This window comes from Hipposideros armiger, unplaced genomic scaffold (assembly GCF_001890085.2).
Source record: "Hipposideros armiger isolate ML-2016 unplaced genomic scaffold, ASM189008v1 scaffold_1549, whole genome shotgun sequence".
NCBI lineage: Eukaryota > Metazoa > Chordata > Mammalia > Chiroptera > Hipposideridae > Hipposideros > Hipposideros armiger.
This window is the reverse complement of record NW_017732899.1, coordinates 82,990-97,588: the sequence shown is the minus strand read 5'-3', so window position 1 is coordinate 97,588 and position 14,599 is coordinate 82,990. Positions and strand designations below refer to the sequence as shown.

At 34.9% G+C, this 14,599-nt stretch overlaps 1 protein-coding gene across 1 annotated transcript in view; it reads left to right on the top strand.

The window, feature by feature from the left end:
* The window catches only part of CCDC39 (coiled-coil domain 39 molecular ruler complex subunit), a 46,845-nt gene that overhangs the window by 5,640 nt on the left and 26,606 nt on the right, over positions 1-14,599 (top strand). The window contains exons 3-9 of the mRNA XM_019634221.1: positions 538-684; positions 1,811-1,969; positions 2,986-3,078; positions 3,169-3,297; positions 9,691-9,882; positions 12,746-12,849; positions 13,737-13,869. Of these exons, the coding sequence (XP_019489766.1) occupies positions 538-684; positions 1,811-1,969; positions 2,986-3,078; positions 3,169-3,297; positions 9,691-9,882; positions 12,746-12,849; positions 13,737-13,869 (957 nt within the window). The remainder of the gene's footprint in view (positions 1-537; positions 685-1,810; positions 1,970-2,985; positions 3,079-3,168; positions 3,298-9,690; positions 9,883-12,745; positions 12,850-13,736; positions 13,870-14,599) is intronic.

The following is a 14,599-nucleotide window of genomic DNA, read 5'->3' as shown; positions in this document are numbered from 1 at the left end:
CTGGCTGCTGGCTACATACAGTAGCCCATGGCAACCCACTGCCACAGCGGCTGCAGCCTACGCCATCGCCGGCGACTCACGGCAGCCCAGCTCCAGGTTGAGCTGTTGTTCAGCATCTCAGCTGTGGAAGGCAGTGTCACTGGCCCTCATATGTGGGATCCGAACTGGGGCTCTCTAGTGTCCTAAGCCAGTTCTTAACCATCGCGCCACTCAGCTGGCCCAGTAATATCTTTTTAAGTCTCACCATATACACTTTGGTTTTCTTCAATATCCCTAGACCAACATAATATCTGAAAACTGCTGACAACAGTTTTTTCTCTTAGCACAGTCCATGAACTGACTTTCTTACAACTAGTAAGCAACACGGACTACACTGAATCACAAAGTCTAATGTATAAATTCAAGAGAAGTGGAATTAATAATACTTAATCTAAGCATTTTGTGGGAACTTTGTTATGTTTTTGTCTAATGGATTATTATACATGCATTTTAATATTAAATTTAAAAAGTCCTTCTATCTTGTATATTATTCTGTAGTCTCTTTGCAAAGCCAGGGAGCATGAGATTGAGAGTGAAGAACATTTTAAGATTATTGCTGAAAGAGAACTGGCACGAGTGAAGAATGAAATCCAACGACTAGAAAATGAGATGGCTTCAATACGGGAAAAGAAAAGTGATAAGGAAGTATGTGTTGAAATGTTACTTAAATTTTGTGCTATTGTTCCTTCTTCCCTCACCAAACAAATACTGATTTTTTTTTTCTGTATGCGAAAGGCATTCATTAGTTTCATAATATTTACTTACATTTTTTTTTGGACAATAAAAGGCACATGGAGCTGTGATTTGAATGAAACAATGATAGAATGTTACATTTACTTTCCCACTATTCATTTACCAAATACTCATTGAGCCTTACTATGGGCAAAGTACCATGCTAGTTGCCTATTATATGATACTAGGCATAATTTATTCATAAGTGCTACATTTTTAAAAGCCACATTAAAAAAATCACTTTTAATTTTGAATTTCATTTTATATTCAAAATTTTTACCATTTATATTAGTTTATCAGCTTGTGACTAATATTAAAACGACTGTATTCATTTTTCTCTTTTCCTTAGTTTTTAGTTACCAGATGTGGGTAACTTTCCAAATTTGATTCTTCTTTTCACATATGCATATACAGAATATAATATTATATAATACATTATATAATATTTTTATATAATATTTTATTATATTAATTTGTATTTATTTGTATATTCATCTATTTTATGAATCTAGATTTGTTAAATGAATGCATTTACAGAAATACCTTTAACCCCATAACTGCTACCTTTATTTCAATTAGAAGTGCTTCCATAATTTCTATATAAGTGGCCTCTTAGAGGCAGCAATCTGATTGGAAGTGGGGCTGAAGGGGACTTGTCTTGGGCTTGAGTTAGCATGTCAAGCACATTATATTTACTAAGATTGCACATTTACTTGGTGTGGTGTTGGTGGAATGACGAACGAGATTGCTCTGGGGCAACTACCTTAAATCCTTTTTAAGCAACCTTTGGCTCAACTACTGTTCTCAACTTTGTATAATTATTTTCCCTCTATTTTGCAACTAAAGATTTAAAATACAAGTATGATAGTCATATAATTAAATATGGTATGTTGTATACAGTCTGAAGGTCAGGGACAGGGACAGGATTTCTTCTTTCCTTTTTAATATGTTCTATAGTGTGTAATGTTACATTTTATGTTAGTTGGTATAGTAAATAATGTTTTGTAATCTCCCCCTACCCCCTCTCTTTGGATACTAGAATAACATATTTAAATATACTCAAAAATTGGATGGTTTGAAATGTCAAATGAACTGGGACCAGCAAGCATTGGAGGCCTGGTTAGAAGAATCAGCTCATAAAGACAGTGATGCCTTCACTCTTCAGAAGTATACACAACAAGATGATAATAAAATTAGGGTGAGAAATTAGAAATTGTAATGTTAGGGTTTTTCTGAATCTGTAGTGTGTCAACCTTTTTTTTTTATCTCAGTTGGACTTATTATTTTAAAGCCATACTTTTGGGGTCAGAGTTGACTTTGAGAATCTAATAAAGCCAAGTATCCTCTCTCTAGAAAAATGACTATACTCAAATACCCACAAAATTTTGCTGAAAGTTTTACAGATCCCCTGAAGCCCTTTGACCATTTAGGGATTCTTAGACTTCAGGTTAAGAATCTTGAATAAGACAGGTTCTCAAAACTATTTCAGAAAAGTTTTGTACTAGAACTATGTATAGTATTTTAGCTTCTTTTGTCTAAATAATAATTTGAAAGTTACATATAGTTTTTGCTGATTTGAGAGTAGAATCGTATTGATTACTTAATATATTATTATAACCATTACTTAAAATCTACTTGTAATGAAATCTGGTAATACTTTAATATTATGAAACATGACATTTTCTAATAGACTTAATACCAAATGCATTATTTTAAATGGAAAATTGTTTAATCTTTTTTCTAATATGCTTTATTCTTTTTCACTCAAATGTAAAAAATTATTTTTGTTGATTTGTTTTTTTATTAAATTTATTGGGGTGACATTGGTTAGTTTACCAGAGGGTAACGGGGGAGGTAAAAGAGTGTAAAGGGGGTCAAATATACGGTAACAGAAGGAGATTTGACTTTGGGTGGTGAACACACAATGCAATATACAGATGATATATTATAGAATAATACACTTGAAACCTAACATACTTTTTAAAAGTCTTTTAAAAAACAATTGAGTTTTCATTGCAGCCCTTTGGGGTTAAATGATATATATATCTTCTATATAGATAGATAGATAGATATATCTTTATTCTTTTGTAGTTATTTTAGGTATCAAATAAATGTATATCTATAACATAATAATACTTAATGTGAAATATGCTAACAGCTTTTAAGTTAATAAAATGATAATCATGAATATTTTTGCATGTAACTACTTCCTAGGCACTGACCCTGCAAATAGAAAAACTGACTTTGGAATGTAATCAGAGAAAAAAGGTACTTGAGAATGAACTTATGGAGACTCTAAGTGCGCAGGTTCGTTTAGTGAAGATTTCTATTTGTTAATTGTCAGTGATGTTTGCAAAAGCACTTAAATTCACAGAAATGTTATTTTCTCTCTGACAGTTAGAATTGGATAAAGCAGCGCAAGATTTTCGTAAGATTCATAATGAAAGACAAGAACTCATTAAACAGTGGGAGAGTACAATAGAACAGATGCAGAAGAGAGATCGAGACATTGATAACTGTGCCTTGGTAAAGTAGTTGTTTGGTCCTTGCAACGTTCAGCTGTATTTATCTCTTTTGTATTTAACTCATTCATTTCAAATATAAATCACATTGTTATTTGAAAGTCGCTTATGTAGGAGATTCAATAGTTTTGTTAAATGTTTTTGAGAGCTGACTGTAAATCAACTTAGAAATGTGATTTTATGAAAATTATTTATTTATGGTATTATTGAGAAGACTGGAGCCTGCCGTCTCTGACATGTAAAACAAGAGAAAGTCAACAGATAACGTTACTGAAGTGAAACCAATGCCCTGCTTGCACACAGTTGGTCAGGGTGCCTTGGAGTTAACGTGTGTGCTGTCTGTCCACGTAGTAATCACAGGTGTCGGGAAATAAGCCTCATGGAGAGCCGAGACACAGGAGTGAGATCAGGAAAGAAACCCAGATCGCAATCAAGTTTCGCTTTCAAAGCTGAGGCACCCATAATGGGGTACAAGTTCGAAAGGAGAGGAACACCAGGCCTAGTGTTACCTTACTACTTTCCGACGTAATTTAAGAGAATCTTTTTTTTGAAATCATTAAAGGGTAAAATAGTGGTGAGTAAAAATGGGAAGATTAGGGAAAGTGGGGAAGGAGAAGCAATTAAGGAGGTCAGAAGGCACATGAGAAGATGTCACTTCCATTCTGAATTTACTCCATGGAAAGGGATTGGGCAAGCAGTTCAGGTCACTGGGAATTTGGAATTCTGGTATCTGGATGTGGTTTACTTGTTATTCTTTTATTTTAAATTTCAGTACGTGACCAACATTTTATCAACAAAATGGCCTGTGCCTCCCTAGGAGGAAAGAGAGAACCCATTTTAACTATGAGTTCTTCTTAATTCTTAATGCTGATGTTGGTTTCTCTTTCTTGACTTCTTACTGTTTTCTAACATCAAGTCCTAATGGCTTCCTCTGTGTAAATCAAATGTGCCCAATGCAAGATTGCAGATTCACATTACATTGTTTTTTTGTTGTTTTTTTTTAGGTTATGACCACAATAGATATTTATATTGCATTCTTATACAAGCCCATAGCTGAATTGATTCAGCCTGCTGATTTGGCAGAATATACAACTTGTAGCTCCCTGGTCATATTCACGGTGGTTCTTTATTTATGGGTTGACATTTGGCTGTCTGTATTGTAAGAAACTAGGGAGGGTGCTAAGAAGTGGTTCCATAGGTAGAGTATGTTTTTAAGTGTTTAACAACTGGCTCCCGATTTGTAGCAATTCTGAGTAGTGTGGTGAAACTACTTCCATACCAACAGAACTCCACTGAACACAGAATTGAGAAGTGATATGTAAGTCAGTTCTGGTGAGCAAATGAGAGCCAATTCACATCACTAGAAGATGAAATCTGAGATTGGACCCTTTTGTTCCTCTTCTTCCAAAATGATTCCTGCCGTCTCAGTGTCTTTGGTAGGAGTCTGACCATATGATCTTGTAATTGGCTTCTTAAAAGAAACTTTTACATTATTTAGAAAAGAAAAAATATTTTTCTATTATGCTTTTATTCCAGTGTAAAAAATTTGGGACATTACTTAAAAGCATCATCTATATGAAAACTTAACTGAATAGATAGTACTGTTAAAAAATGTGAACATTGAAGTAGATATTAAGGTATTTGATTAAGTGGTAGGAAATTCTAGAATGATCATTTAACACATAAACCTAGAAGTTTTGTCCTGTCTTTTGGTTGAATGAACATAGTAAATATATGGAATACTACAATTATAGAATGTAAATTGCTATAGAGAACATTTAGAATACTAGATTAAACAAATTTAAAATGTTTTTTTAATTGCAGTGCATCTCAGATATATATCTATTTAATATGCTCATATGTACAATATTACATGCAGCGTTTCTAAAACTTACTGATTTCAGAACACATACCCCTCCCAATTCCATTTCCTGGCATTAGTTGTTTGGTAGGACCCTATTTTGGAAAACTTGAAAGAAATGTATTTTAGGGTAAATGTTTCTTCTCCCTCCAATCCATCTAACATATTATCATAACATTCACTTGAAAAACTAGGATCTTTTTATTCCCCAGCTCTAAAATCTTTTTTGTTTTACATTACTTAAAATTGAGCCTCTTTAACAAGACAATTGAAAAATTTAATTTCTTCACAGTTCAGCACTAACCTCTATCTTTCCAACATCATCCCTTTCATCTGTACCTACCCCTTCTTAATATATCTCCAGTCCATCCCTGCCTTCCCACCCTGCACTTTAACCACATTGGAATTTTTATGCATTTCCATGTATTTTTTTACTCCTGACTGAAATGAAGCCTCTTAGGTAATGCCTTCTAATGATTACTCTTGGGTAGACTTCGTCATTTCTTTGTTCCTATAGTACTTTATATATTCTATCTATTTTGTATCTCCATGACCAGCAAAAAGCATTCCTGTTGAAGCAAATAACTAAAATGCTATTCTCAAAAAATGAAAACAAGCAAATAAAAAAACCCAAACTGGTCCTGTGAAATATTTGGAAAATTTCATTGAAATCCAACTTTCAATGTGGAAAATACTTAACACTGTTATATTTTTTAGATGTCACCTTTCATTTATAAAAGATTGACATTTTCCTTATCTCTTTAGCCAAGTACCAAGTAGATGAAAGAAAATATAGAAACCTTAAAAAATATGAGCTTATTATTTTTGGTGTGTAGCATATTAATAATTTGTTTTATTCATATAAAAATGATCTCTTAAAAACATTCTGTTAGGAAGTTTTGATAAAATAAGTACTGAATATAATGATAGAAAAATATAACAGATATGACAGAAATACAAAAATTTTAAGAAAATACTATGAGCAATTATATGCCAACAAATTGGGCAAACTGGAAGAAATGAATAAATTACTAGAAGCATACTATCTTCAAAGGCTGAATCAAGAGGAAACAGAAAATCCGAACTGACCAATTACTACTAATGAAATTATATCAGTAATCAACAAGTTCCCAGCCAACAAAAGCCCTGAACCAGATGGCTTCACAGGTGAATTCTACCAAACATTCAAAAAAGAATTAATACCTGTTCTTCTCAAACTATTCCAAAAAATTCAAGAGGAGAGGAGGCTCTCAAGCTCAGTCTATTAGGCCACCATTGCACCAATTCCAAAACCAGACAAAAACAGTACAAAAAAAAGAAAACTATAGGCTGATGTCTCTTATGAACATAGATGCAAAAATCCTCAACAAAATATGTATTAGCAAACTGAATTTCAGCAATGAATTTTTAAAAAAAAATCAAATGGAGTTTATTTCTGGTGTGCAAAGTTGGTTCAGTATCTGCAAATCAATGTGATACACCACATAAACAAAATAAAAAGTAAAAATTATATCATCATGTCAGTTAATGCAAAAAAAGTATTGACAAAATCCAGCATCCATTTATGAGAAACACTCTTAGCAGAATAGGAATAGAGGGAATATATTCTAAACTAATAAAGTCCATATATGACAAACCCACAGCTAACATCATCCTCAACAGGGAAAAGCTGAAAGCATTCTCCTTAAGAACAGGAATAAGACAAAGATGTCCACTTTCACCACTTTCATTCAACATAGCATTGGAAGTCCTAGCCACAGCTATCAGACAAGAAAAAGAAATAAAAGGCACCCAAATTGGAAAACTAAAACTGTTATTATTTGCAGATAACATACTACATATAGAGAGAATCCCAAAGATTTCACCCCAAAACTATTGAACTGATAAATGAATTTAGGAAAGTAGCAGGATACAAAATTAATATTCAGAAATTAGTTGCATTTTTATACACCAATAATGAACTATCAGAAAGAAAAATTAATAAAACAACCCTATTTACAATTGCATAAAAAATAAAATTACCTAGGGGCCGGCCGAGTGGTGCATTGATTAGGAGTTGGCTTGGGACGCCAGCTCTGAGCAGCAGGGCCCCAGTTTGGATCCCACATGGGCCAGTGACGCTGTGCTCTCTATAGCTAAGATGTGAACAACAGCTTGACCTGGAGCTGGGCTGCCGTGAGCCGCCGTGAGCGTCCGTCCAGTGGCTGGTGACCTATCTGCCTCACCCGGGAAGAGCGCAATGATAATACCAACATGGGCCAGGGAAGCAATGTCCTCCACAATTAGACTGAAGAACAAAAGGACAGCAACTTGTCTGCTCCCCTTCCTCGATTCCTCAATGCTGTTTCCCTCCCCCAATTCCCCAATAAAATCTTTTAAAAAATAAAAATAAATAAATAAATACCTAGGAATAAATTTAACCAAGGAAACAAAAGACTTGTACTCAAAAAATTATAACATTGTGGGGAGAAATTAAAGAAAATACATTAGCTGAAAGCATATACCATGCTCATTGATAGGAAGAATTAATATAGTTAAAATGTCCATGCTTCCCAAAGCAATCTATAGATTCAATGCAATTCCCATCAAAATATCAAAGGTATTTTACACAGAGCTAGAACAAATAATCTTAAAATTTATGTGGAACCACAAAATACCCCAAATAACCACGACAATCTTGAGAAAGAACAAAATTGGATGTATCGTGCTACCTCATATCAAACTATACTACAAGCTATAGTAATCAAAACAGCATGGTACTGGCATAAAAACAGACACACAGATCAATGGAACAGACCAGAGAGCCCAGAAATAAATCCATGCCTATATGGTCACTTAATCTATGACAAAGGAAACAAGAATACATATAGTGGGGTAAAGACAGTCTATTCAATAAATGGTGCTGGGAAAACTGGACAGACACATGCAAAGAAATGAAACTGGACCACCTTCTTATACCATATACAAGAATAAACTCAAAATGGATTAAAGACTTAAGTGTAAGATCCAAAACCATAAAACTCCTGGAAGAAAATATAGGAAGTAAACTCGCAGACATTACCCTTAGTAATATTTTTACTGATATATTCCCTCAGGCAAGGGAGACAAAAGAAAAAATAAACAAATGGGACTACATCGAACTAAAAACTTTTTTGCATGTCAAAGGAAACCATCAATAAAATGAAAAGACATCCTATTGAATGGAAGAAGATATTTGCTAGTGATACATCTGATAAGGGGTTAATATCCAAAATTTATAATACAACATAACATAAAAAAATGCAAAGAATCCAATTAAAAAATGGGCAGAGAACCTGAATAGACATTTCTCCAAAGAGAACATACAGATGACCAATAGACATATGAGAAAATGCTCAACATCACCAATGATCAGTGAAATGCAAATTAAAACCACAATGAGATATCATCTCACACCTGCCAGAATGGCTATCATCAATAGATCTACAAACAAGTGTTGGAGAGGGTGTAGAGAAAAGGGAACCCTCATGCACTGTTGGTGGGATTGCAAATTGGTGCAGCCTCTGAGGAAAACAGTATGGACATTCAACAAAAAATAAAAAAAATAGAGCTACCTTATGACCCAGTAATTCCACTTCTGGGTATTTATTCAAACAATTCCAAAACACTAATTCAAAAAAATATATGCACACCTCCATTCACTATAGTGTTATTATTATTATTATTATTATTATTATTATTATTTTACAATATTTACAATAGCCGAGATATGAAAACAACCGAAATACCCACCAAAAGACAACTGGATAAAGAAATTGTGGTACATTATACAATGGAATATTACTCTGCTATAAAAAAGAGTGAAATAATTACCATTTGTGGCAACATGGATGGACCCAGAGGATATTATGCTAAGTGAAATAAGTCAGACTGAGCAAGACAAATACCATATGATCTCACTTATATGTGGAATCTAAAGAACAAAATGAATGAACAGATAGAACAGAAGCAGACACATAGATACAGAGACAAAGTGATGGTTGCTGGATAGGAGCGGGGTTGAGGGCTGGGTGAGAAAGGTGAAGGGATTAAGAAATACAAATTGATAGTTGTGGGACAGTCACAGGATGTGGAGTGCAATATGGGGAGGGTAATCAGTGGTATTGTAGGGGCTGTGCATGGTGTCAGGTGGGTGGTGGACTTATTGAGGGGATCACTTCATAAATGGTGTAGATGTCTAGCCACTACACTGTACACCTGAAACTAATGTAAAATAATATTGAATGTCAACCATAATTAAAAAAACAGTCCCGGGAATGTGTAGTGCAGCATGGGGAATATAGTCAGTAGTGTTCTAATAACTACGCAGTATATGGTAGGTAGTGGACTTGTTGGGGTCATCATTTTATGAGTTATGTAAATATCTGATCACTATGATTTTCTGTACACCTGAAACTAATAAAAAATAATAGAAAAAGAAAACCAATTCCTTTTAGTTTTAGTTTCGTTCATTATATTAAACATATATTTAACATTTTCTTTCTTTTTTAATCCTAGGCATTAGCAAGGACAAAGCAGGAAATGAGAGAAAAAGAAAGTTTGGTTAAGGAAAAGGTCAAGTTTTTGGAAAGTGAGATTGGAAACAATGCAGAGTATGAGAAAAGAATTTCAGTTGCTGATCGTAAAGTTTTAAAATGTAGAACGGAATATCAACAGCACGAAACTAATAGGAATCAGCTGAAGGATGAGGTATGTCAATTAAAATGACTAGTTTGTGTGTTTATGACAGATTACTGTAAAAACAAGCATAAAGTTTTTCCTTTGGTTCAGAAACTGCCTTCTAGTTCTTTTTGTTTTGTCTCTTCATGTTATGGAACTTTTTGGATTCTCAGATTGAGCCTCTGATTGGTGAAGGCAGTGGGGTGGGTGAATGGGGGCGGGAGTGGGGTGGAGGGTGGTGGTGCCATTCACATCACAGGTGGCCTGAAGGGTTACATAGTACCCAAGTCGCCTCTCATGTTTGGTGTTTTGTAAGTGACCCAAGGCAAAAGGCTCTGACGGGTCTAGACTGGCAATTATAACCTGCAAATGGGCAAATGCAAAGGTGAATATTGACAATGGTATTAACTAAAAGCATCTTTAGTGCTACATGTGTATGGTAGTTTTAACTCTGAAATTCTAGGTGGAACTACCTGTTTAAGTTCAGTTTCTCACCTTGTTAAAGGATACATTTCAGTCTGGTAGTGGGACAAAGTCGTGGTAAAATACCTTGAAACAGACTAAGAGAGAACAAAACTTGAGCTTTGTTATTTTCTTCTTTTGCAAGAATACACGCCCACTAGATTATACCATAGGGAGAGGTAGTGATCCCCTTCGTTAGCAGTGAAGGGATCTTTAAGAAATTTGTGCCTTGAGGCCATATTCTCTGAAGTTACCACTGTTTAGTTGGGAAATTGGAATAATGTAGAGCTTTTTATTTTATAAGTTACCATTTTTTATTTCTGATAAAGAAGGAAAGATTTTTTTTTCTGCCCAAAGAGAATAATTACACAAGATCCTGAAAAAGTAAAATAAACGAATTTCTTGCCTAAGTTCAGTGTCACTGCTAATGGTTCATTTTAAAATATTTTAAAGTTTAAATCAATTGCAGAAAAGAATGCAGGAATTTATTCATTCATAATTTGTTTATTGAGATATAAGCCACATACCGTAATTCACCCTTTTGGAGTGTATAATTCAATGGTTTACAGAATTGTTCAAGCATCACCACTATCTAATTTTAGAATATTTTGTCATTTTTTTTTAAGACTTTTTTTAATTGGGAGAGGGGAACAGTGTTGTGGAATCGGGGGAGGGAAACAGACAAGTTGCTGTCCTTTTGTTCTTCAGTCTAGTTGTGGAGGACATTGCTTCACTGGCCCATGTTGGTATCATCAGTGCACTCTTCCCGGGTGAGGCAGATCAGTTGCCAGCCTCTGGACGGCCGCTCACAGCAGCTCTTGGCAGCTCACACCGGCTGCCAGCCGCTCATGCTGGCTGCTGGCCACACACGGTAGCTTATGGCAGCCTACTGCAGCCCGGCTGCAGCCTATGCCATCACTGGCGACTCATGGCAGCCCAGCTCCAGGTCGAGCTGCTGCTCACCATCTTAGCTATAGAGGGCAGTGTCACTGGACCTCATGTGGGATCCGAACTGGAGCCGTGCTGCTCAGAGCTGGCATCCCAAGCCAACTCTTAACCAATGCGCCACTCGGACAGCCCTATTTTTGTCATTTTAAAAAGAAACTCCATACCTTTTAGCAATCACTCTCCTTTGCCCCCTCCCCTCAGTCCCTATCTTAACCATTTTTAAGTGGACATACACTTCAGTGGTGTTAAAGTTCAGTGGTATTAAGTACATACCTAATGTTGTTCAACCGTCACCACAATCCATCTCCATAACTCTTTTCTGGTAAAACTGAAACTCCTTACTCGTTAAACAATAACTCCCCATTCCTCCCAGCCCTGGCAACTACCATTCTACTTTGTCTCTATGACTACTCGAAGTACTTCATATAAGTAGAATCACATGGTATTTTTCTTTTTGTATGTGGCTTATTTCACTTAGTATAATGTCCTCAAGGTTTATGCATGTTGTAGTATATGTCAGAAATTCCTTCCTTTTTAGGGGTGAATACTACTCAACTATATGTATATATACTACGTTTTGCTAATCCAGCCATCTGTTGATGGATACTTGGGTTGCTTCCATGTTCTAGCTATCGTGAATGATGATGCTATGAACATGGGTGTATAATCTCAAGAATTGGCTGGATCACATGGTAATTCTATGTTTAATATTTTGAGGAACTGCCATGCTGTTTTCCACAGTGGCTGTACCATTTTACATTCCCACCAACAGTACACAAGGTTCAAAATTTTCCATATCCTTGTCAACACTTTTATTTTATATATAGATATATATTTTTTCGATGGTAGCCATCCTAATGGGTGTGAGGTGGTATTTTCTTATAGTTTTGATTTGCATTTTCCTAATGATTATTAATGAAGTTAGTATTTTTTCATGTGCTCATTGGCCATTTGTACATTTTCCTTGGAGAAATGTCTGTTCAAGTCTTTTGCCCATTAAAAAAAACTTTTTTGTTAAGTTTTAGAAATTCTCTACATATATTGTGGATATTAATCCCTTAATATGTGATTTGCAAATATGATATTTTCTCCCATTCTGTGGGTTGTCTTTTTACCCTGTTGATATTGTCTTTTGATACACAAAAGCTTTTAATTTTGGTGAATTCTATTTTTGTTTTGTTGCCTGTGCTTTTGGTGTCATATCCAAGAACTCATTGCCAAATCCGAAGCTTTGCTCTAATGTACTTTTATCACATATTTGTAGGTCTTTATTATTTGCCAATATTATACAACAAGTTATTAAAATTTAATATTAGACCAAAAAGGAAAACTGTTAATATGTATTACAGCAACATGGTTACTGTGTTTATGGGTGTGATGTAGGTTAGAGATTACAGTGTTCAGAGTAGAACTTCTTAGAAATGAAATTAATTTATAAAATATACAGTAAATAACTTACTTCTGTTTGTTACATAATAAATAGCTGGACTCTTTAAAAGCCACTGTGAATAGAAGTTCCAGTGATTTAGAAGCTCTGAGGAAAAATATTTCCAAAATAAAGAAGGATATTCATGAAGAAACAACAAAGTAAGAAAAAAGATATTAATACTTAAATATGTTTGAAGTTTTTGACTGCTTGTAGAAAAATTAAATTATTTATAAATAACTCTAAAATATAGCTACTAAATTATTAAATTAAAAGAAACTTTCCTGGTATTTTTGTCATAAAGGCTCAGGAGCAATATTTTTATGGCTTATTAAATATGAGGTCTGACAATTAAGTTTGTGAACTCATCCTAGAAAAAGTGTTACATACCTCATTGTTGAATATCACTACAGTCACCTTTGAAGTACTCCTGGGAAGCTATGCACCGATGCCAGCGCCTAGTCCACCCTTCAAAGCAATTTTGGAACTCTTTTCTGGGAATGGCCATCAGAACTGTCATCGTATTACCCTTGATGTCCTGAATGTCCTCAAAATGTCTTCCTTTCAATATTTCCTTTCTCTCCAGGTAAAGAAAGAAGTCATTGGGGGCCAGATCATGTGACTAGGGAGGGTGTTCCAATACAATTATTTGTTTACTGGCTAAAAACTCCCTCACAGACAGTGCCGTGTGAGCTGGTGCATTGTCATGATGCAGGAGCCATGAATTGTTGGTGAAAAGTTCATGTCATCTTAACTTTTTCATGCAACCTTTTCAGCACTTCCAAATAGTAGTAGACTTGGTTAACTGTCCAGTTGGTACAAATTCATAATGAATAATTCTTCTGATATCAAAAAAGATTAGCAGCATTGTTGCAACAAGTTCACAAACTTAATTGTCAGACCTTGTATATATTGGTAAGAGAAAGGTTTATGACAAAAGAAACCTTCAGGACATATAAGGAAATCTTAGGATAAACTGTTCCTTGTTTGTTTGCAATAAATACTTTTTAGCCATGTTTTCTGTTTTTTCCTCATAAATTCTCTCTAGGTTAGACAAAATTAAAAATCATAATCAGGGTGCAAGAACAAAATTAAAGCAAGTAACTGAGAAAACTATGTCTGTAGAAGAGAAAGCTACCAATTTGGAAGATATGCTACGGGAGGAGGAAAAAGGTGTAAAGGTAAAGTTTAGTTACAATTAAAAAAAATCACAGAAAATTTAGCAATAGTGCATTGATTAGACTCTTGAGATCGGAGGAGCAGAAGATCTTTAATAGGCTCTGCTTTCTGGTGTGATCACATCTGTAATCAGAGTTGTTGGACCTCTTTTTATTGTTTCTGAGGATGTTTGTGGCCTGCTGTCTTCTGAAGCTCTTATTCTGCATTTGCTGCACTTTCAGCATTTAACTCATTTAGCTTTGATGTCTCCTTTTAAAGGTAGCCCCTCTACCTTAGATTCCATGCCTTACAAATTCCTACTGTGTCCATGTACCAGCTTGTCATCCATATATATTAATATGGTCTTATATTACAAAGGTACCTTGAAAAGTACCCTTGTTTTACAACTGATTTCCACATGATTACCATCTTTTTTGTTTGTTTGTGATCAAATTCCCCCAATAGTCTATATTCATTACCTGTGTTTCTTCATCTATTACTACTATTTCTTTAATCTCTTATAGTCTGGCACCATCTATTGGTAAACAACAGGCACTTAAATGGTATCACTTTACTAACTATACTGGCATCCACCCTTCTTTCTTAATCTCTTGGGTATGTGGGTAGCATTAAAGCCAATTTTTGAGGAACTGGAAAAGGCTGGTTCACCATTTCCTATTTGAAAACTTCAAAGCGGCTTGTGTGACCTGACACTGTAGGCACTACTTCTTGCTTTTAACTTTTTGAGGGGGG